Here is a 23,532-nt window from a genome sequence, read left to right on the forward strand (position 1 = left end):
GGGACCCGCTAGGGGAACCCCCGGCCCGGGAAGGGGTGGGACGGGCGGGTCTCGCTCCGGTCGTCTCCCCCGGCGCTCTGTTCTGCGGCGCTCGGTGCTATGGCACCGGGAAGGCGGCCCGGACCCGCCCTCGCCCCCGCCGGCCGTCCAGAGTCGGGAAACCGGGCTTGTAGGTGATGCCTCACATCGCGCTTCACCAAAGCGCAGGGAAAGCAAAATGAAGGGCAGAGGGGCGGTGCCCGGCCAGCAGCCAGAGCTGCAGTCCGCGGATACTCTGCCGACCGCCCCACCCCGGCCCCGCCCCGGCCCCGCCCTCCGCCTCCCTAGCCCCCTCACTTCCGCCCCTCCGAGGCTTCCTACAGCGTCTGGCCGCGTAGGCGGCGGCCGCCCGGGAAGGGGCGAGCGGCCGAGGGGGCGGGGCCCAGGCGGTGGCGACGGCGGAGGGAGCCCGGACCTCGGCGCGCGCCGCACTCCCGCCCCGCCGCCGCCCGCGGCCCCGCCCCCTTTGTGCGGTGGGCGCTGTTGCCCGGGCGACGGCGCCGCCCCGCCCCGGTCCCGCCCCTCGGAGGCGTCCGCGCCCCGGTCTCCGCGCGGCCGCCAGCCCAGCCGCAGTCTGCAGGAGCTGCCGCCGCAGCCGGCCGCGGGGCGGGATTCCGGGGCCGTCGCAGGGAGCGCAGCTCGGCTCTCCGCGCGTGTGCTTTCGCCCGCCCCGCTCCTCGCCGCGTCGGTCCGCTGGCCGGGTCCGGCCGACCAGCTCGCCCTCTGGCTCCGAACCCAGGCTTCCCGGCCGCCGCAGGGACCCGCCCACCAGACCCTGCCGGGGCCGCCTGCCTGTTTGGACCCTGCCGTTGATGACACCTGGCAGAAGGCTACTATGGAAGGGGATGGTTCCGAAACGCTGGTGAGTGGGCGACAGGGGCCGCCACCTCACGCTTCCCTGGCGGCTCGCCGGGACCCCCGGGTCTCTCTCCTCCGCCCTGAGCCAGAGGGAGCCTAGCCTCACGAGGAGCGAGGGCGGGCGTGTGGTGGCCCCGCTTCCTCTTCGCCTTCCGCGCCCCGGGTTCCGCAATCCGGGGCGCCCCCTTTCTACGCCTCGGAGGGTCGGATCCCGGGTCTCCTGGGCCCGCGAGGGGGCGCCGCTCGGGTGCGGCGATCGCCCACCTGAGCACCTCGGGCAATCCCGGAGGGGCTCTTTAATGGGGTCCAGGCTGTAGACTTCATTCGCCTCCGGGAGTCGGGTGCCCGTCGCGGCGCGGGGCGCATGCCCCGTCCGTGTCGGGCCGTCCTTTGTCCCGGAGCGTCGCGGAGCCGGCGCCCAGACCCCCGCGGGCGCGGCCCACCCGGCTCGCGGTCGCGGCGCGCGGAGAGGCTCCTCCCCGGCTTCGCCAGCTTGCGCGCGGGGGGCGGGCTTGCCCTGGCAGCTGTCGGGGTGCAAAGTGTTTTTGTCTGAAAGGGTCGGATCGGCAGTTCTTTCCAACTTGTTAGTTTCCGGTCGAACCCCCAGTGATTTTCAGACAGCTTCATTGTGGGAGCCGCCACATCCTATTTCTCTTAATCAGGGTGTTTCCCTCGGTGGATGTAAAAACGGAAAACTCATTTTTTCTTTTGGATAAGAATTGTCTTGTATCTGTCGTGGGTAAAAAGCTTACGTACCGCTTTATGGACCAGGAAGATGGAAATGATTTTAGATCTTCCAGCGGGAGGTAAACCTCCCATCAAATGAGAGCCTATTTTGGACACTCAGAATAATCCCCTTTGAATCTATTTTGGACGCTCAGTTGGGTGTCACGTTCTTGGTGAAATGACATAGGACGTGAATATTCTATTTTCTTTGCCATGAAGTGTGGCTGTCTTCCAAGTTTGAAAAAATCGTGACATGATGTGGGCTTTTATTAAATATTTATTGAATGATGCAGCAAGAAACACTTCAAAGACCCATCCACAGTGATAAAGGCATTTCAATGTGGTGCTGTTGTCACGGACTGTTAAAGCACTCAGTGTCGCTTTAGGGGGAATGCGTTTTTATTTAGTTAAACTAAATGAATTAACTCGATGTTGACGTTCTGTGTGTTTCCAGTAGTTGAAATGATTGCACGAGGTCTAGGAGTACTTTCAGAAATGACTGTAAAATGGCAGGGAGGCTGAATATAGATTCATAGCACCTGCAGTTTGGGAGGGGTGTGTGTGTGTGTGTGTGTGTGTGCGCGCGCGCGCGCAGGAACTACATATGAAAGGTTGCGAAAATTGGTATGAGGTCATCTAACCTTTGAGACTCCGTGTTTCTCGTGGAAAATAATGCATGCCTGTAGTATGGAGAGCACTTAAATAATGGTGCTTTGTAGTCCTCCCCACCCTTTCAATATTCATAAAGTGCTTTTAAGAGAACCACTTGGATACCCAACGCCAGGAGATGAAGCATTTTAGCTACATTATAGTTGCAGCCTATGAAAATTGGTCACATTTAATGTAGAAAATTGCTGATGGTACAGCTCGTAAATAGATTTCAAGGAAGCTTCCACGAACATACTGGCGAACCCAGCTTTTGCCGGCCCCTGTTATTTGCCACAGAGTTAGTGTGCCCAGGAGGAACATGGTTTCATTCTCAGTATGCCATGTTCTTCCCTTTTACTGTAGTGATCTACTTGTAGGATTTCTCAGATGTCCTAAATCAGTGAATTCATGATGATTTGAGTAACTTCATAACAGATGAAATATTATGGGCCCCTCATATTTTGTGCTGATTTTTCTCATACTTCAGTTTTAACCATGTCAAGTGTCCCTTCTGTTCTAGGAGGTGGGGGGTGAGGGTTGATGGTACGGAATTCCGTTGCCAAAAAGGGACTTCAGATTAAATTCTTAATTCTGAATTCTTAATTCTTTTGGAAGGGTGAACACACATGTTTAATGGGGTCCAGGCACTTATTTTGATTCTGATTTCTTTTCCTCAACTCCAGGTTACCATTAAGAATATCGAAAGAGAGCTCATTTGCCCCGCATGCAAGGAGCTTTTTACCCATCCGTTGATTCTCCCTTGTCAACACAGTATCTGTCATAAGTGTGTAAAAGAACTCTTGCTGACACTCGACGATTCCTTCAACGATGTGGGATCGGACAATTCCAATCAGAGCAGTCCTCGACTCCGGCTCCCCTCTCCTAGCATGGACAAAATTGACAGAATTAGCAGACCAGGTACGTGCCAGCAGCTTGGGGTCTGGGAGTTTCCGCTGTGTCTTTGGAAGGGAAGTTACTGTTGCCGCTTTGAGGGTTGATCTTTCCAGGTGAATTAATTAAAATTAGTTGTAAAGGAACCGTTCCCTCTTTGAAAATATCAAAATGAACTCCTCACTGTCCTGGTACACACTAAAAGTCGGGGATTGAACACCAGCTTTGTGTTAGACCCCTCATTAACTGTATTTAGGGGATGTTCTGACCCTGTGGTGTCCTTTATACGAGGGATGGAGTAATGGACCACAGAAGTACTTACTAGGGAAACATCTGTCTCTGGTAATATGTAAATAAATATGCCGATTAAAGGATGAGACTCCACAGTGACTACTCCTAAAAGACTTTTTAGATGCGTTATTTGGTATCGTTTTGTTCTACCTGAGGATTCTGTTTTCTTCAGCCATTTTTAATCCATGTTTTAGAAGAAGAATTTTGAATATCAACTAAATAGTGGCGGAACTCTGTCGTAATGACAGAAGTAGATCTAGATGTGTGGCACATCTGTCTGTACAGCCAGAGCCCTTATTATGCAGCCAGAGTGTCAGTTGTTTCCCTTTGGGATGGTGTTGCTTTCTTCTGGACATCCATTGCAGGATTAAGGTAGATCAAAACTAATTTGAAATCATTGGGAACAGGGCCACTGAGAATTTCAGGGCCAAAATCAGCAGTGAGGAAAGACCAAGGGGAGGCAGAGCTTTGGGTAGAAATACCGCAGTGTCACGTTAGGTTCGCCCTTTGTTTGGAGGAGAGTCCTTGAGTGGCTCTGGGCACCAGACTGTTGGACTTCGAGGTTTTAGTTTTGATCCTTTAGGCCACTGTGTTTATTTCTCCCTCTTACAGTGTAGGAATAATTTTTTAATCTTATGTGTTAAAAAAAAACATATCGGAAGAGAGTCTCTTCCTCCTTACTTGCATTTAGCAAATGCTGTCCCTTTTGGTCCACACCGTGATGGGGAATCTCTTAGAGCAATGTTGGTGTCCTTGTGCTCCATCAGACACTGGATAAGAGGGATTTGTTCTAAGAGTTGTATTAGGCTGTTTTAAAAACATGTATTTTACTTTAAATGGTAATCACGAATTCCTCGGAAGATTATTTTGCACACATAAAAAAATTAGAAGGCTATATAAAAAGAGGAGCATGAAGTAGGTGGGGATGTAGGGAGTATGAGGTCAGAGAGGGTCCTGCCTATTGTGAAGTCATCACTTGTATGTTTCCCTCCCTGCTAGGAGCTAGCTGTCACACGGAGGAGGGAGGAGAGACATTTCAATAGCTTAAAATCCCCTACCAGATAAAATGGAGATATTCTGTTGGTAGATCCTCCCTGGCTAATTAGGGATCCCTTTCTGACCAAGAGAGATTCACTTTTTGTATATTAATATATAGCAGGTATTTATTAAGTATTAGTACTTAACATTCAGAGGAATTTTAGTCACGTACTAATATTTCTGTAATTAGATTGAGCTTATGTACATATTTTACGAAATCCTGTATCTGTTGCCGGTTTTTAATCTCAGTGCTTGGTTGGTTTTTATATGTGATTCATATGGAGAATGAATGAAATACAGATGAAGTATGTGTCTAGCAAGATGAGATATGGCTGTTTTTAAGAGCTCATCTGACAGTACTTGGTGGATGTTTAATAAATACTTGTGGAGTGGTTGTTGAATGTTGTGGGATTTCTACAAAGCATGCCATAGTGGCTTTTATTCTGTAATAGTGGTGTTTTTGTCCAGAACAAGAGATCCATTCCATCATACTTGATGGTGTCCAGATGAGAAATAGACTTAGTGACATGTTCCTCCCTCTTTAGGAAGAACTTACAGTTTGGATCATGTCCCAAAGGGGGGAAGCGAGAAAACTCTTCTGGGAGGAGCAATTACAGGAAGTCAGAGTATTTAACTTGGAGAGGGGGAGAGTGCAGGATATGATGGTGGTCTTGCGGAAGAGAACAGTAAGCTGGGGATCTTCACACAGAGGTTCCCGATCAGTGAATGGTGAAAGAGGAATGCAGATTTCAGCTCGGTGCGTAAGAAAATACACCCCACAGGCTTTCCCAAAATGAGATTGTCAGATCCCTGTCACTGGAAGAGATCAGTTAGATGCTGCAGGGCCCAGTAAACACATTAGCGAGGCAGGCCCCCGGCATAATAAATACAGGAACGCCTTTCATCTTACTTGATATGGAGATAGACGAGATTTCATTTTCCCGTTAACTCAGCTACCATAGGAAAACCAGCAGCCTAGGTATCAGCAGCCAGCTGTCTTCCAGGCCTCCCCTGTTAGAGACAGTGGCACATGGTTCCGGACCTTAGACTAGAATGGATGCCTTGTCTAATGGGGCAGTAGCCACTTGGCACTAGTGCCAGACATTCCCCCTCCCCCCGCACAAGAGCCTGATGGTGGGTTTGACATGTGATCTTTTACATGTGGGTAGTTAATTCAAATCATTTAAAAACCACGCCAACTCAACAGGATAGGGCAGCCAAAACACATCTTTGACTGTGACCCATCCAGTGTTTGGGCCATCAGTATTTGGAGTCTTTTTTATTTTTTTATTTTTAATGTTTATTATTGACAGAGAGAGAGAGAGAGCACGCATGGGTGGGGGAGGGGCAGAGAGAGAGGGAAACAGAATCCAAAGCAGACTCCAGGCTCTGAGCCATCAGCACAGAGCCCAATGTGGGGCTCAAACTCATGAACCACGAGATCATGACCTCAGCCGAAGCTGGATGCTTAACCGACTGAGCCACCCAGGTGCCCCTGGAGTCTTTATTTTAAACACTGGTTGTGTGACCACCATTTGACTCCCTGTAGAGGGGATTTCTGCCTTGGGTTCTGGGTCGAGCCCATTGTACATGAGCAGCCAGTACAGAGAACTTCTGCATTTCATTCATTCGCTCAACAAATACTTAATTTACCTGCTGGTTGCCAGACATGGCCCAATGCTGAAGAGGCATGAACAAGATAGATCCACCGCTCCTTTTTAAGAAGCATATAGTCCAGCATTGTACAGAGTCTTCATGTACACATGGAGAACACAGTCCTCCATCAAGAAGAGCGTACAGAGCAAATTAACAAATACAGATGAAGAACTCAGGGTGGGGAGGCTCCAAGTATAGTAGTCACTTCTCAAATGAATGCAGATTTTAGGATTGTCCTCCTTTTCATGATACCAGTTTTAAATTAATAGAAGTTACTGCATCACAAATATAATGCTACCCTCCATTTATGGGGCCTTTGGCTCTAATTTCTCTTCAGAGAGATTGAAAGAGAAATTTATAGGGAAGTAATGCACCCCCCCCCCCCTTTCCCTTCTGGCAGATTTTTAAAAAGGTTTTCATCATTTGGACATACTCGGGGAGGAAATCCTATTCTGAGCAATTGGTGTGGGAGGAGCAGATTTCTAAAAATTGGTTTTGCTCTTGGTTTGCCAAAGGGATTAATTAGACCAGTACTGTCCTGTATAGTAGCCATAAGCCACATGTGGCTATTGAGCACTTGAAATGTGCCAGCTGGAACTGAGATTACTGGAAGTATAAAATATACTCTGAATGTCACACACTTAGAATGAAAAAAGATATAAAATGTCTCTAATGATTTTTATCTCTGTTTGCATTTTGATGGGATAGTATTTTGGATATATTGGGTGAAATAAATAGCATGTATGATTAAAATTAATTTCACTTGTTTCTTTTTAATCTGGCCACTAGAACATTTAAAATGGCATATGTGGCTGATGCTTTTGGGCTCACATATCCCTTTTGGATATTGTTGCATTGGAGATTGGACAGATTTTTAAAAGGGTGCCCTGAAAGGAGAGTAAGGTTTGTGTGTATAACACAGTAACACATTCAGTGATGTAAAAATAGCCATTTTACTCTACATTTTGGGTCACACGTATGCAAGGCTTTTCCTGCATTTTGTATTTCCTTTTGTCAGGAGGATAAAATCCGCTTTAACAATGTTTATATGCAGTGTTGATAATACATCGGTTACAAAAAAATCAAACAAAGGATGCTTGATATTGCTGTGTATTTTCAACAGTTACCAGAAATATGATTGCTTAAAAACGCAAATCTATAAGATAAAGTTTAGGCCTCTTAAGTGTTGCACCAACAATGATTTAATTCTGGGCTCCAGGATCGGCCTGATGAATGTTTTTACAATGATGGTTTCATAAATACCACGTGTGCCAAGGAGAAACACATTTTCTTAGTGTTAATTCAAGAATTGTGTTATGTGCAGGACACAGTTGCTGCTTTATCTTTTGTTAACAAGTTGTGAATCTTCTCTTTGAAATTAAATCCTAAATCCAGCTTTCTGTTCATTGTTCACAGCATCACAACGGAGATCTTTGGGGTGGAGAGGTAGAAAATGCTTTTATTGCTTGTGTGGCCGCAGGCAGTATAGTGTTAGATTTAAATTGAGTAACCGTGTATACGTAAAGTTGTTAAACATCAGTGGTCAAGTGTTCAAAATTCTGTAGAACGTGAACACATTTGGGCTGAGTGACTTAAAGGTCAACAGGACTAAATTTCCACGCAAGGTCTGCTGTTTTTAAAGGGAGCACTGATGATTAGCGCTTCCGTTTTGTCAATCCGCGTGACAAGATACTTTTGAAGAAAATGACGTTCTCTTGCGGATCACCTTAAAAATCCTTTACATGTAGTTTGGTTAGTGGAACAAAGCTTGTATTCACGGCCATGTTGCTACCGTGAAGATCTTAAATCAGCCAGTGCCTTTTGTATTTAAAAATTTGCTTAAAGGTATCGGTAATTTTTTTTGGACTTAATTATATAGGCTTAGCTTGTTTTATGCCTATGGTGCCTTTCCTTTATTAATGTTTCAAAGTATTTGAGTTTTAACATTGAGGTCTTACCCACTTGTGGGTAAATAACATAAACTGCTTTTTTAGGCTTTCCAAAGTATCTGACTCCGAATGAAAGACAGGCCAACCTACCTTATTAAAAAACACGTGTTTTTATTCCAGTTGACCTTTAAAGTAAAATTGGCTACTTTTCTTATAGAATGCTGGTGATACCATATATCTTATTGGAGAAAATAAACATCTGGAATGTTATCCCTTTTCTGTCTTCCTTACCTTCCTGTCTGCATGCCTCCATTTACAGACCTTCTCGTTACTTCTAAAAGCCATATGTAATCCTTTCTCTTACAGGCGTTAGTGAGTCCCCGAGAATTTTAAGCATTTTGAGATTTAGTAAATAGGAGGAAAGGTAGGAGCAGTTTGTTTAAAAAAAGTTCACTGCTTACTTCCTGTTTTTTACCCAGGCAGCCATTGAGAAAAAGATTCTGCAGGTCGAAAGTGTCCATAATACTCAAAGGGTAATGGTAACACGACTGGCCGTCAGATTGGTTACAATGTGCTACAAGAAACATTAAGGTGGCAGTACCATCCGTCAGCCCATTTTCAAGCATAGAAGTCCAGCGGGATAGTGGGAGGTGGTCCACTACCTGGCTAGCAGGTAACAGTGGGGAAGTTGTCTGTAGCCAGAATATGGGACAGGATGCAGCTCACAGAGGTTTTGAACCTGTCATGAAATCGACTTGGTTTTGAAATACTTCATTTTCTCTTTGATGTTTAAATGAGAAATCATAGTGACCAAAAGCTGATTTTGGGGGAAGATTTGCTCTAAATCAATTTGAAGACATTTTTTTGGAGTCTTCATTTTAAAACTGTGTCATGATTCATACTCATTTAATATGTTTTTGAAATAAAGGTATACGGGGAAAAGAATGGATTCTGCAAAGTGACAATGTTCACATAATCCTGAATGATTGGCCCCATAAATACAGTTCGACATATATAATTGCATTGCTTGGCCTGCATTGCTTTCTTACCTTTCAAAGCCATCATTACTTTTTCTTTTTCATTAAGTCATGCTGTTGAGGAGTATTATCCAATGGAACATTCTAAGTTCAAGGGAATGTTTGTTTGACCCAGCTCTGTACAGTATGGGAGCCAGCAGTCACATGTGGCTCTTGAGAATTTGAAATGTGGCTAGTGCAGCCGAGGAACTGAATTTTTTTTTTTTTAGTGTTTATTTGAGAGAGAGAGAGGGAGGGAGGGAGTGGGGGAGGGGCAGAGAGAGAGGGAGACACAGAATCCGAAGCAGGCTCCAGGCTCTTAGCTGTCAGCACAGAGCCTGATAGGGGCTCGAACTGCAAGATCATGACCTGAGCTGAAGGCAGACACTTAACCGACTGAGCCACCCAGGTGCCCTAGAAACGGAATCTTTGATTTAAATTTAAATAGTGATATTTGGCTAAATTATTACTATGGTAGACAGCACAGTTCTAGAGAGGAAAAAGTTGACTCTCTTACATTTTATTCTTAGTTCCCCTGTCTTGATTTTTTTTTTCCCACTAGATTTACTTCCCAGAATATCTTTAGATGTGTTCTGTTTCTTTGTTGCCCCGAATATATGTTCTATTGTTTGTTTTTGAAAACAGTGGTAGAAGTCCATGACAGATGAAATAAAAGATAAATGTCTTCTCATTTGCCAAAAAATATGGGAATTTTTTAAAGATCTGTTAGGAAAACAGCTAAGATTTATTGATTTAATATTTTGCCTGATTTATGAAAATTAGTGTGATGCTGGATACCTTATTTTTGTTAAAAGTTAAAAGAGGTTTACAGAAAAGGGACACAACATCTTTTTTGAAATTTCTGAACTTGAAGACCACAATCTGGGTGTCACCAGTATACAGGTTAAAGCATGACTTTGTTGTCGTGATTTAATTTGGTTTGGTCCTGTCACTTAAACTGATAGCAGCCTTCAATTCATAAAACCAGTGATAAATAACCCATTTTTGTTAAACATTGTCTGTTGGGATTCTCCATTTTAATTTCTGTCACCTGGTTCACATGTGGAAGCATGCAGTTAAATGTGACTTTCCATTACTTTCAACTTGACCACTGCACTAGATCACTTCCAAAATTATGTGGCTTGTTTTGTTTCACTGACTGAGATTTTTCATTGGCATGTGTCTTAAAAGTGGCTTTGCTGCTTATTTCGTTCTGTGCCTGCTGTGTTGTGAAATATCTCGCTTGGACTGTGTTGCATGTTTTGAGAATTATTAGAATATACTTTAAATAGACTTTTCAAACTGTTATGGGGAAACTTTTTTTTTTTTTGGTATGTGGTTTTTTTGTATGTTTAGAAACGTAAAGGTTAAAATATCCTTAAAAGAAGATAATACAAGTATTCTGCATGTTTGTTAAGTAAGTAGTTTTTGGGACCCAGTGCACTCTTAGCATGTTGTAAAGTCACTTCCAGTGGAGAATAAATATGCCAAGACATTATTAATGTAGCTGTAGAAAGACCTTTTCTAAATGGGATCTACTGAGTTGCACCATTCATTTTCCATACTGGATACACGGCAGAGTGAAGGAAGGCTGTAGGTTAAGGAGTTTGTGTTTATATTTAGGTGATTTTGTGGGCAATCAAGACTACGTACTCTAAGGGTAGATTTATAAATGAGAGCGGGGAATTAATGGCATGCATACACCTGTGTTAAAGAGACAACCCCCTGGATTCTTGTGAACCTGTGGGTAAGGACGGTCGTGTCTTGGTTTCTTGATTTGTTAAAATCCAGGTAATATTGAACCAAAGCATGCTATTTAAGGTCATTCAGTGTACTATGTATAGATTGGAAAGTTATTTGTAATACTTTTTGGGTAGCTTTTGGCTTAACGAGTTAAGTAATTTTAATGATTCTTTTTTTCAGGTCATAAGAAGATTCTAAATGGTTGGTCTCTCTTAAAGTCACTATATTCTAGGTCTATGGATGGGCTTTTCACTCTTTTATAGATTGCACTCCATTAACTAATGATTTTGCCTACCCATATAAAACAATACTACCGTGGGAAACTCTCTTTTGCAGTGGTCCTTAACCATTTTGTGGTTACGTATGTCTGAGAATCTGATCATAGCTATGGATTGTTGAACCAGAAAATAAGCATAGGTATATTGATGCAAAATCTTGCGTACAATTTCGAAGAGTTTGCCAGACCATTTGGATCCTTCTGGAGCCTATCCATGGAGCACTGGTTAGGGACTCTTGTTCATTTATGTCTGAACTCATTTCCTAGTCATCAGCCAAGGCTGTCTTCATTTAAATGAAAACGAAATTACTTTGGAGGTGACATATAAAAGTCATTATGTATAATTATATGATTTCAAAAAAATCCTGACCCCGTGTAGTATTGTATTACATGTTTTTTCCTTATATCTGTTTGATTTGATGTGGTTTTGTGTGGGGTTTACTATAGAGGGTTTTCCTTTCTGCTTTGATTTAATACCTATTTAACAATTTGGGCTTGTCTTTTGCATACCAAGGAAAAACAAGCGTGAAGCATTTTCAGAAAACAGACCAATTCAAGCGGAGCCACTTTGAGTATTAGTTTGGGAGTGGGTATATATTTGTAGATTTCTCTTTCCAAAATCTCTCTTCTTTTGTCTTCATTCTGTTGGTTTTCCTACTGCCGTAACTAAACAAGGACTTCCAATTACACAGGCTGGAAGCGCAGCTCCCTGACCCCTAGGACCACCACTTTTCCTTGCCCTGGCTGTGAGCATGACGTGGATCTTGGAGAACGAGGAATCAATGGTCTGTTTCGCAATTTCACTTTGGAGACCATTGTCGAGAGGTACCGGCAGGCAGCCAGGGCAGCCACGGCCATCATGTGTGACCTCTGCAAACCCCCACCGCAGGAGTCCACAAAAAGTTGCATGGACTGTAGCGCGAGCTATTGCAATGAGTGCTTCAAAATTTACCACCCGTGGGGTACCGTGAAAGCTCAGCATGAGTACGTGGGCCCAACCACGAATTTCAGGCCCAAGGTAAGAGAAGTTCTGATTTAGTTAGAATATCGGTATTACAAAAGGAATTATTACAAGACTAGAACTTGACAGGAAGGGACGCCTGGGTGGCTCAGTCAATTCAGTGTCCAACTCTTGATTTCGGCTCAGGTCATGATCTCATGGTTCTTAAGTTCGAGCCCCGTGTCAGGCTCTGCAATGACAGTGCAGAGCCTGCTTGGGATTTTCTCTCTCTCTCCGCCCCTACCCTGCTCGTGCACTCTCTTTCTCTCTGTCAAAATAAATAAACATTAAAAAAAAAAAAAGAACTTGACAGCAAGAATGGAAATAACTTGAAAAGCCTGTATGGGGGGTGGGGTGCAGGGCACCTGGCTGGCTCAGTCATTGGAGCATGTGACTCCTGATCTTGGGATCTAGAGTTCAAGCGACGCGTTGGGCATAGAGCTTATTTAAAAATAAATCCGTAGGTAAAATGGATGGTACATGCACGTAGAAACGTGTATGTTAAAATGAGCACATAAAAAAAAAAGCCTGTACCAGAAACCAAGGCCTGGTGTTTGGAGTTAATTTAGTCTGTTGTTAAACATCCCCGCAGCCTAAAGGCAATATTCTGGTTCACCGGGTTACAACAGTGTAATGCAGCACACTGCACGAAGGTGAAGGTTCTTAACGAAAGCTCTGCAAATAGGGGAAAGGTTGAGTTCTCTCCAAGATTGAAATGATTATCAAGTTAAAAAGCTTTTGTGCTTTAATGTGTTAGGGTCACAGTTGTGTAAAAGATTTGATTGGGAAACATTTTTTTTTGACATTTTTAAGTTAGCTACCGTTGTGCTCTAAGTAAGTAAGAGTAAGTACAGCCTAATATTTTGAAGCTTGTGGTATAATGTTAATGTAATATCTGAAGTGGAAGTCATATTTCTTAACCTTTCTGGGTAATTTCTATGGTCATGCTCAAAAGAACTTTATGCATTGTTGTTTGCCCTGCTTTGTGACTGACAAGAAGAATGTTTGGATAGCTTCACTAATACTGCTTTCTGATTTATGCAGATTTAGAAAAACTAGTTGATTCTTTTGGTTAAAGTTCTTATTCATTACAACTTAGTAACTTGTGTATGAAAATTTATTTGCATTCTTGAGCCCAAAACTTTTCTCTTTAATTTGTAATAAAAAAATGGAAAAAAAAAATCCCCAAAGTTATCTTGAAACTATGAGCTGAGTATTTGTTGCATCATTTTTTTAAAAATGTTTATTTATTTTTGAGAGAGAGTGTGTGTGCACGAGCAGGAAACAGAGGATCCGAAGTGGGCTCTGCTGACAGCAGAAAGCCTGATGTAGGGCTCGAACCCACGAACCAGGAGATCATGACCTGAGCTGAAGTCAGACTAGCTTAACTGACTGAGCCAGCCGGGTGCCCCCATCATTTGTTTTGTTTTGTTTTGTTTTGTTTTGTTTTGTTTTGTTTTAGAGACAGAAAGGTGGGGGCACAGAGAGGAAGGGAGGGAGGGAGGGAATGGGGGAGGGGCAGAGAGAGAGGAAGGTGGGGGTGCACAGAATCCAAAGCAGGCTCCAGGCTCCAAGCTGTCAGCACAATGCCTGACGCAGGGCTCGAGCTCATGAACCATGAGATCATGACCTAGCCAAAGTCCGATGCTTAACTGACCAAACCACCTAGGTGCTCCCATCGTTTTTTTTTTTTTTTTTTTTTTTTTTAAAGTAAGTTCTACACCTAGTGTGGGGCTTGAACTCAGGACTCCCAAGATCCTAAGTCACGTGCTCTACTGACTGAGCTAGCCGGGCGCCCCCTCTTACATCCTATTAAGTGCAGGGCTGGTAGATTAAAACAAAAACAGTCTGTGCTTGTATGCTTTTTAAACTTCTGTGCTTGTTTTTCAAACTATGTCATTGTGGCAATAGATTTATCAAATGATTTTTAACCCCTGTTATGTTCCTTATTTCATTTTAAGTGCTCCAGGTTGTATACTTTTAGAAAAATTCATGTCTTCAGGGATGCCTGGCGGCTCTATTGGTAGAGCACATGACTCTGGATCTTGGGGTCATGAGTTCAAGCCCTATAGTGGGCATGGAGCCTACTTAAAAAATTATATATGTACACATATATACATATGCATGCCATAAGCTTTGTGTTTTAATTAAACACAGATTAATTAAGTTGATTAATACTGTTCCATTATGAAAGAACCTGATTATTAAATGAATTCTATTAGGTTTGGGTTTTTATGACTTACAAACTCATGAAATCTTGAGTAACATTTTCAGAGTATTGCAGACTTAATTCTGTTTACAAATATAATGAAAGGTTGGTAAGAAAGAAGCTGAAGATATAGGGGTAAGTTATATTGAGGAAGAAACTATTTCCCTTCAAGTCATTAGTGTTCCTCAATATAGCGAAATTTTACAAATTTTACAAAAATTTTACGAAGGTAAAGTATTTGCCAGTAACTTTGAGTTCTTGTCATCATTCCTTGCAGAAAGCCAAATTTTATAACTTATCTTAAAGGTGATGGCTTTTGGGGGGCCTGGCTGGCTCAGACAGTAGAGTGTGCGACTCTTGATCTTGGGGTTGTAGGTTCGAGCCCTACATTGGGATTACTTAAGAAACATATTTAGGGGTGCCTGGGTGGCTCAGTCGGTTAAGAGTCTGACTTCAGCTCAGGTCATAAACGTTAAAAAAAAAAAAAAAAAAGAAACATATTTAAAAGATACAAATAATAAATGTAATGGCTCTGAAAAGTAATATAACGCTGTATGCTAACTATGCTGGAACTAAGATAATGATTAAATAAATACATGTAATGGCTTTGAGAATGTAGGCAGTCGGACCTGCTGAAGAATTTGAATTTTTTTCTTCTATTTTTCTCCTGGACCTGCACATTAGTATCAAGACTTTTCATATCGGATGTTACTTTTTGTCTCAGTGTTACCAAACCAGTTGTAGTGGCACAAAATCTGAACTGTCAGAGCCCCCGATAACTGTTTAATTTCATTGACACACTAGTCTAAAGGAATCTCCGCTTTCTTGCAAATGAACCCAGTTATCTCATGTACAGTTTCAGACATACCTATGATGATAGTTTTCAGAGTAAAAAAGAAGGTAGAAGCTTACATCTTAAAACAAAACAAAAAAACAATTCTAAGTTTGGTAATTGTGTGCATGATTAATATGTAAAAGCAAATATCTGGAGGCTTGTATCATAAAGTGTTCTAAGACTCCTCAGTAACAGATTTCTTTTTCTTTCTTTCTTTTTTTAATTAATTAAATGTTTATTTTTTTATTTTTTTTTCAACATTTATTTATTTTTGGGACAGAGAGAGACAGAGCATGAACGGGGGAGGGGCAGTGAGAAAGGGAGACACAGAATCGGAAACAGGCTCCAGGCTGTGAGCCATCAGCCCAGAGCCTGACACGGGGCTCGAACTCACGGACCGCAAGATCGTGACCTGGCTGAAGTTGGATGCTTAACCGACCACGCCACCCAGGCGCCCCTAAATGTTTATTTTTGAGAGAGAGACACAGAGTATGAATGGGGGAGGGGCAGAGAGAGAGGGAGACACAGAATCTGAAACAGGCTCCAGGCTCTGAGCTGTCAGCACAGAACCCGACGTGGGGCTTAAACTCACAATGTGTGAGATCATGACCTGAGCTGAAGTTGGACACCCAACTGACTGAGCTACCCAAGCGCCCTGTCCTTTTTTTTTTTTTTTTTAAAGTTTTTATTTTTAAGTAGTCTACACCCAACGTGGGGCTTGAACCCACAACCCTGAGATCAGGAGTCACCTGCTCCACCGACTGAGTCAGCTTATGAGGATGGTGAAGCCATGGGTTCCCATCAGCCATTTGCTGTTGGACCTTACAAAAATATGGGTCATGGTCCTTAAGAATTGCCTACTCCAGTGTGGCCAGAGGGCCTTTCTGGCCTGGTTAAGCATGCAAGTCTGATAGGAATGAAATTTTCATCTTCTTGCCACCAAGTTTAAGGGCGATAACATCTATATATTTAACTGACCATTTGAACTCTCAAACTGAAAAATAGTAATTGTAATACAGAAAATTTTCATATGATATACCAAATGCTTTTACGCTTCTTCTTTTTACACTTTTATGTATTTCACTGGCTTTATTTGGTGATTTTGTAAAGCGCGTCTTTGTACCTTAGGGACTTTGTGAGTATCCGGCAAACTCTGCTGACCCTTAATTGCACTTTGGTTCTTCATTCCGTAGATTTTAATGTGCCCAGAACATGAAACTGAGAGAATTAACATGTACTGTGAGTTGTGTCGGAGACCGGTTTGTCACCTCTGTAAGCTGGGCGGCAATCATTCCAATCACCGAGTAACCACTATGAGCAGTGCCTACAAGACCTTAAAGGTAGGATTTGTGTGGTTTTGGAACTCGATTCTGGGTCTTTATAACTTTGTTTTACTTTGTGCCTTTAGCTTTGTCTTCATAAGATCCTAGCTTCCTTTGTGGTCTTGTTTGAAATGAGTTAACAATGTAAAGAGTCACTCAGTGTTCTACTAATATTAGGTTGTTAGTTTTTTTAACCAGGTAGTTCTTTGTGGTACTGATGGGGAGGGGCACAGAGAGAGAGAGAGAGAGGGAGAGAGAGAGAGAGAGAGAGAGAGAGAATCCCAAGCAGGCTCTGCTCTTGTCAGTGCAGAGCCCGATGTGGGACTCGAACTCACAAACCTTGAGATCAGGACCCGAGCCAAAACCGAGAGTCAGACGCTTAAGCCACTGGGTCACCCAGGCACCTCACAAGCTCAGTTGTGGCTGATTTTTCTTTTCAGTGTGATTTGTATGGTATTGTAAATTTTACCTTGTTGAGCACTGTATCTGTATCCTACAGATGTTCTTGAGTTTTCTTCTAGCGTGTAAGTTACTTCGACACAGTTTGCTCCTTCTTTGACTTGCTTTTAAGCTTCAGTTGCCAGGACAGAGCGGCAGTTGGATCTGGGACTAGTTTTACCAGACTGTTGAAGCAAAACCTTACGTGGTTTACTCTTCTGGATGCCCCATGAATGTTGAGGGTTTTTAAATTTGTTTTTTGCTCGTTTAGTTTGGCTGGTGAGGCACAGGGCTCTCCCAGCCTCGAGTTAGCTCCTGGAATTGTTCCTTGTTGAGCCCCTCAGGTCAGCAGCAGTGACTGAGAAATCCTCAGATCCTCTCGTTAGGGCGACAGCTCAGGATATTCCTATGCATATTTAGACTCTGAGTACACTTGTCTCTCATAACTTTGAACCCCATGGTGCCTCAAGGCTTTTTTGTTTGTGTTTTAATATACTTCAGTCATATTACGTGTTATTTTTTCTGGGCTAAATGAGGGATCTCACCAACACCTATTATATTCTCTCTGCAATAAGCATGCTAATTTCAGAATCACTCCTTTATAAAGAAGTTCTTTAATGAGCTCTGGTAGCTTAATGAGCTCTATTTAAAAAAATTTTGTTTTTACTGTTTATTTCTGAGAGAGAGAGAGAGAGAGAGACCTAGAGTGTGAGAGGGGGAGGGACAGAGAGAGAGGGAGACACAGAATCTGAAGCAGGCTCCAGGCTCCAAGCTGTCAGCACAGAGCCTGACACAGGGCTCAAACCCATGAACTGTGAGATCATGACCTGAGCCGAAGTTGGACACTTACTGACTGAACCACCCAGGTGCCCCTAATGAGCTCTATTCTTATACATCTCTATTTTCATTTTTGCGTATGTGTAATTATATAATGAATAGCTCACCTGGGCTAGGCTGTGAAGTTTATTTTAGAAGGGTCTTTGTTGCTGTTTGGGTCGTGTGTGTGTGTGTGTGTGTGTGTATGTGTGTGTGTGAGAGAGAACGAGAGAGCGAGGGAATGAATTATAAAATCTGATGGAGGACACACTCCCGTTTGCTATTCTTCCATTTACTCAGAAGCCTGAGGAGGAAGACCTTTGGGAGCGATGAGGAGACAACAAAAATGTATTATATATATATATATTCCAGGTTTTTGAATACCAGTCTGAGCATCACTGCCTTGTTCTCTTATCCAGCCTGCTTCTAATGTCTCCTATGTTCTTGGACCTCAGTGTTCAAAGCCAGTAACTGTTTACTCTGAGTTAATAATGACAGTCTCCAGGGGCGCCTGGGTGGCTCAGTCGGTCAGGCATCTGACTTTGGCTCAGGTCATGATCTCACAGTTCATGAGTTCAAATCCCGTGTCAGGCTCTGTGCTGACAGCTCAGAGCCTGGAGCCTGCCTCAGATTCTGTGTCTCCCTCTCTTCCTGCCCCTCACTCACCCTCTCTCTCTCTCTCTCTCGAGAATAGATAAACGTTAAAAAAAAAAAAAAAAAATATATATATATATATATATAATGACAGTCTCCAGTTCTCATCATAGGCTAAAGAAGAAGATGGGTATTGTGTGAAAAAAATAAATAAATAAAAGCAGGAAAAACCTGTGAGGCCTTTGTTTAAACTCCTGCTTCTGTTTATTTGTGTTTCTGATATGCTCTAACAGGAAAAGCTTTCAAAGGATATTGATTACCTTATTGGCAAGGAGAGCCAGGTGAAGAGTCAAATTTCTGAACTCAACTTGTTAATGAAAGAAACCGAGGTAAGTGCTAACCTGGTTTGCATGTTTTTATTTATCCATCTAGAGAATGTGTTCCTTCACAAAACCCTGAGGGTAGTGGACGTGCTGGGCTTACAGGATCGTGTTGGATTTCACCCCTGCTTTTCTGGGACTAGGAAAAACGTGTGAGAACTAAGTTACAATGTGTGATCAGCTCCTGATAGGGGCAGTGATTAAATTATATTGAAGCACAGGGCAGAGGATGACTCCCCCTTCAGGTGGCGGTTATGGTGTCAGAAGTAGTCACGTGAGGTAAATGATCGCTTTGCCAATTATCAGCATTTTACAAAATGAACAGAATGCATCTGAAATACATACTGTGTGTGCTTGGGACCAGGTTGATTTAAAATGCCGGCTATCCCTAAGTATATATACCTGACATACGTTCACCAAAACATACGTATCAGAACGTTCCATCTCTGTGTTGTTTGGAACAGCCACAAAGTGGAAACTACCCACACATCCATCAACAGTGGAAGTTAAGCAGAGGTAGAGTGAGTATCTACAACTATATGCAACAGTGTAGCTGAATCTTGCAATAGTATTGAAAGGAAGATGCCAGAGACAAAGGGGTACAAACTAACCCATTCCTTTTGTAAAAAGTACCAACAAAAGGGAAGCTGGATCCTCTGGTTAGAATTCAGGATAGGTGTTGTTGAAGGGTGGGGCGGGGAAGGATGGGTGCCTGGAAAGGTTATAGGGATGGTGTCTGGGATCCGGTAGCATTCCTCCATTTAATCCGGATGCGGGTTACGTGGACGTGTTTACAAAGGTTCATCGATCTCCACGCTTACGTAGACCATTTTCTGCTTGTATATTACACTTCAGTAAAACAAGTGAAGAGAATTGGTAGCATTTAAAAAATAAAGATAGGATTGGGTTCTTTTAAAATTCCAAATGTTCACCGATCTTGATGTGTGTTTCTTTTCCTCTATTTAAAATAAACTGAAGGGCCATTACTCCTGATCACTGTAGAAGCTGTGATTCAATATAACAATATCCTAGCTAGTGTGAGACTGTTACTTCTTGAGATTTTATTTCCCAAAATGGGCTCGAAAATTGAGAAATTATGCAAATGAGCAGCATTATCGCCATCACTGCCTTTGTTTCTAATTTTTTTCCCCTGATATTCACTGATTGCATTCCCCACCCTAAGTAAGTTGTTTTTCCATGTACTTGAAAAGTGTGATTTTGTGTCTCCTATTTTTGTCTGATTGAAAAACTCTCTGTGTTTCATATAATCCCCCAATCCTTGGTAAATTATCACCTACCTGGTAGGTTGCTTCATGGATTGTATCTTTGGTCGTTTTAGGTTTGTTTTATTACTGGTCCTCAGTCATGCTGCCCTTACTTCCTGTTACTTTTTGATGTTTATTTATTTTGAGAGAGAGAGAAAGAGCGAGCACATGTAGGAAGGAAGAGCAGAGAGATACAGAGAGAGAGAGAATCCCAAGCAGGCTCTGTGTTGTCAGTGCAGAGCCTGACATGGGGCCTCATCTCATGAACCGTGAGATTATGACCTCAGCTGAAACCAAGAGTCAGACGCTTACATGACTGAGCCACCCAGGTGCCCCTGGCCTTACTTCTGAAATAAGGGAGACCCAGGACCCGTTGCTGAGTTTGTGATTCAGTAGGCTGAAAATGGAGGCACTCTCACGTCACCTGTTCATGCAGACGCTCATTCCTTGGGATCCTGGAGAAATTACCTAGCTTCTTATACCTTTGACCTAAGCTGCATTGGTCAGCTCGTCAGTTAAGAATCTTTCCCATTGGACAATTTGTCTGCATTCTTGACTTTTGCTCAGTGAGGACTGTGACACGGTCTTTTTTTCTATAATTACACTTAGCTGGAAAAAAAAAATCCCCCTTTTTACCTATGCGTAATGATCTTTTGAGTTTAATGTTGTGATCTCTCATTGAACTACTACCAAAATGTCACCACCCTCTGTCCCCCTTCCTTCCTTCCCTCCTGCCTAGCATTTAAAAAATTTTATTAAATTTTTTTTTTTTTTACAGTTTATTTTTGACAGAGAGAGAGAGAGACAGAGCATGATTTGGGGAGGGGCAGAGAGAGGGAGACACAGAATCTGAAGCAGGCTCCACGCTGTGAGCTGTCGACACAGAGCCTGACGCGGGGCTTGAACTCATGGACCATGAGATCGTGACCTGACTGATCATAACCAAAGTCAGACGGTCAACCGACTGAGCCACCTAGGCGCCCTATCCTTTAAAATTTTTTTTTTGCCTGTTGGGTTTAGGAAACAGAGAAAGGAATCTGGAAAAAAATTTCCTTTCATTAGAAATGTTGGCCAGAAGACACTGGGAAATGCACAGTGTAGTTCTTCCACATGTCAGCTTTTAAGAATGTGTTTGAAGCATTTTTTCTGATGGCTGCTGCTTATGGGTCTATAATGATGGCTGCATACGTGTGCTCTGCTGGTTTTGTTTTCAGAATCAAGTTGGTCTCTGATGCTACAGACATTCAAAATGTTCAGTCAGTACTGCAGATAGGATCATTTTATAGCCAAGTAGAGGAAGAGCTGCATGTACAGGGAATATAATCTCTGTGTGTACAGACTATGTACCATTGTGGTGGGCATTTTATGTAAATAATCTTTTCCCATCTTCAAAAAAACCCCAAATTATTTCTCTTATCCCCAGTTTTCAGAAGAGAAAAACTCAGGGGTTCAGAAGTTAAATAATTTGCATAAAGTCATGTAAAATTTAATTTTAATTAAAGTACATTAATTTGAAGAGAAGAGTTACATTCTGATACCTTAGTAAAGGATGTCATCTTCCTGAGTTTTAACTGTTTTAACATCTCGTAAAAAATTGGAATAGGATTGGGGCGCCTGGGTGGCGCAGTCGGTTAAGCGTCCGACTTCAGCCAGGTCATGATCTCGCGCTCTGTGAGTTCGAGCCCCGCGTCAGGCTCTGGGCTGATGGCTCAGAGCCTGGAGCCTGTTTCCGATTCTGTGTCTCCCTCTCTCTCTGCCCCTCCCCCGTTCATGCTCTGTCTCTCTCTGTCCCAAAAATAAATAAACGTTGGAAAAAAAAAATATTTTTTTAAAAAAAAAATTGGAATAGGATAGAAGGGGTCAAAAGTTGCCTGAATTAGAAATGAATTAAAAGCTCTGGGATTGTATTCCCCTCCCCCCCATGCTCTGTCTCTCTCTCTCTCAAAAATAAATAGACATTAAAAATTAAAAAAAAAAAAGGGGTGCCTGGGTGGCTCAGTTGGTTAAGCATCCGACTGGTTCAGTTCATGATCTTGTGGTTTGTGTGGGTTCAAGCCCCGCGTTGGGCTCTGTGCTGACAGCTCAGAGCCTGGAGCCTGCTTTGGATTCTGTGTCTCCCTCTCTCTTTGCCCCTCCCCCACTCATGCTCTGTCTCTCTCTCTCTCTCTCAAAAATAAATCAACGTTAAAAAAATTAAAAAAAAAAAAAAGCTCCTGTGTCTTTAGTTAAATCAGTTAATTTCTTCCTCAAGTTCCTTTGTATATAAGTTGACGGTTGTTTCCCTATTTAATTATTTATTGCTGAGCTTTGGAGATTAAAGCTTAAGGAAAACACAGTATTATAAAATTACAAAGTACGTCTAAATAAAAATTGGCCATCGTTCCTTGCTAAGTGTATTCAGTGCCAAATTACTGTTCTGAAAATGTCAGAGTCATTCAAAATTGAATTTTGGTTATTTTGAGAAAAGACATTTGGATTTAGCAGATGAGGTAACGTGTTGCTTGTTTTATAATAGTGTAATGGAGAGAGAGCTAAAGAAGAAGCAATCACACATTTTGAAAAGCTCTATGAGATTCTAGAAGAGAGGAAATCATCTGTTTTGAAAGCAATTGACGCTTCTAAGAAACTGCGATTAGACAAATTTCAGACCCAAGTGGAGGAGTATCAGGGGCTTCTAGAGAACAGCGGGCTTGTGGGATATGCCCAAGAAGTGCTTAAGGAGACGGACCAGTCTTGTTTTGTACAGACGGCGAAACAACTCCACCTCAGGTGTGTTGCTTTGAATTTAGATCTCCTTGGCAGTATCTTTCAACTTGAGCTCCGAGTGGCTCCTGGTGCTGTGTTCTGTGCAAGGCACGGCCACACTCCTCACCTGAAAGTTGACGGAAGTATTTTTTTTTTTTTAATCACATGGCAGATATGTAGTCTGGCCTTTTAAAAAATCGTTTTTATATAAAATAATCTCTGTCTGCAGAATACAGAAGGCTACGGAATCTTTGAAGAGCTTTAGACCTGCGGCTCAGACTTCTTTTGAAGACTATGTTGTTAATACATCTAAACAAACAGAACTTCTTGGGGAGTTGTCCTTCTTCTCTAGTGGTAAGTTTTACTGATGACAGAGCCTTACTCTTGTAGTCGGAATTCAGAAGGTATGGGAACAACAAATGCTTCGGTTTGCCATTATGAAAACTAGGTTTTTATGCACAAAAAGTATATTCTGTTAGTTTGTGTGTTTTATTTTTTATTTTATTTATTTATTTTTAAAGATTTTTTTTTAAATTTTTTTTTAACGTTTATTTATTTTTGACACAGAGACAGAGCATGAACGGGGGAGGGTCAGAGAGAGGGAGACACAGAATTGAAACAGGCTTCAGGCTCTGAGCTGTCAGCACAGAGCCCGACGCGGGGCTCGAACTCACAGACCGCGAGATCATGACCTGAGCCGAAGTTGGCCGCCTAACCGACTGAGCCACCCAGGCGCCCCAAAGATTTTTTTTTTTTAAAGTTTATCCATTTTTGAGAGAGAGAGCATGAGCAGGGGAGGGGCAGAGAGAGAGGGGGACAGAGGATCTGAAACAGGCTCCACCCTGACAGCAGCGAG

The 23,532-nt window shown here is 42.7% G+C and overlaps 1 protein-coding gene across 1 annotated transcript in view; it reads left to right on the forward strand.

The window, feature by feature from the left end:
- Positions 1–593: 593 nt before the first annotated feature.
- The window catches only part of LOC112861043 (E3 ubiquitin-protein ligase TRIM36), a 33,190-nt gene continuing 10,251 nt past the window's right edge, over positions 594–23,532 (forward strand). Inside the window, exons 1-7 of the mRNA XM_025924306.2 lie at positions 594–901; positions 2,955–3,189; positions 11,765–12,090; positions 16,310–16,456; positions 18,580–18,675; positions 22,447–22,700; positions 22,906–23,030. Of these exons, the coding sequence (XP_025780091.1) occupies positions 875–901; positions 2,955–3,189; positions 11,765–12,090; positions 16,310–16,456; positions 18,580–18,675; positions 22,447–22,700; positions 22,906–23,030 (1,210 nt within the window). The 5' untranslated portion in view covers positions 594–874. The remainder of the gene's footprint in view (positions 902–2,954; positions 3,190–11,764; positions 12,091–16,309; positions 16,457–18,579; positions 18,676–22,446; positions 22,701–22,905; positions 23,031–23,532) is intronic.

The sequence above is a fragment of the Puma concolor genome, chromosome A1 (assembly GCF_028749965.1).
Source record: "Puma concolor isolate L17-30 chromosome A1, mPumCon1.1.hap2, whole genome shotgun sequence".
NCBI classification, from domain to species: domain Eukaryota; kingdom Metazoa; phylum Chordata; class Mammalia; order Carnivora; family Felidae; genus Puma; species Puma concolor.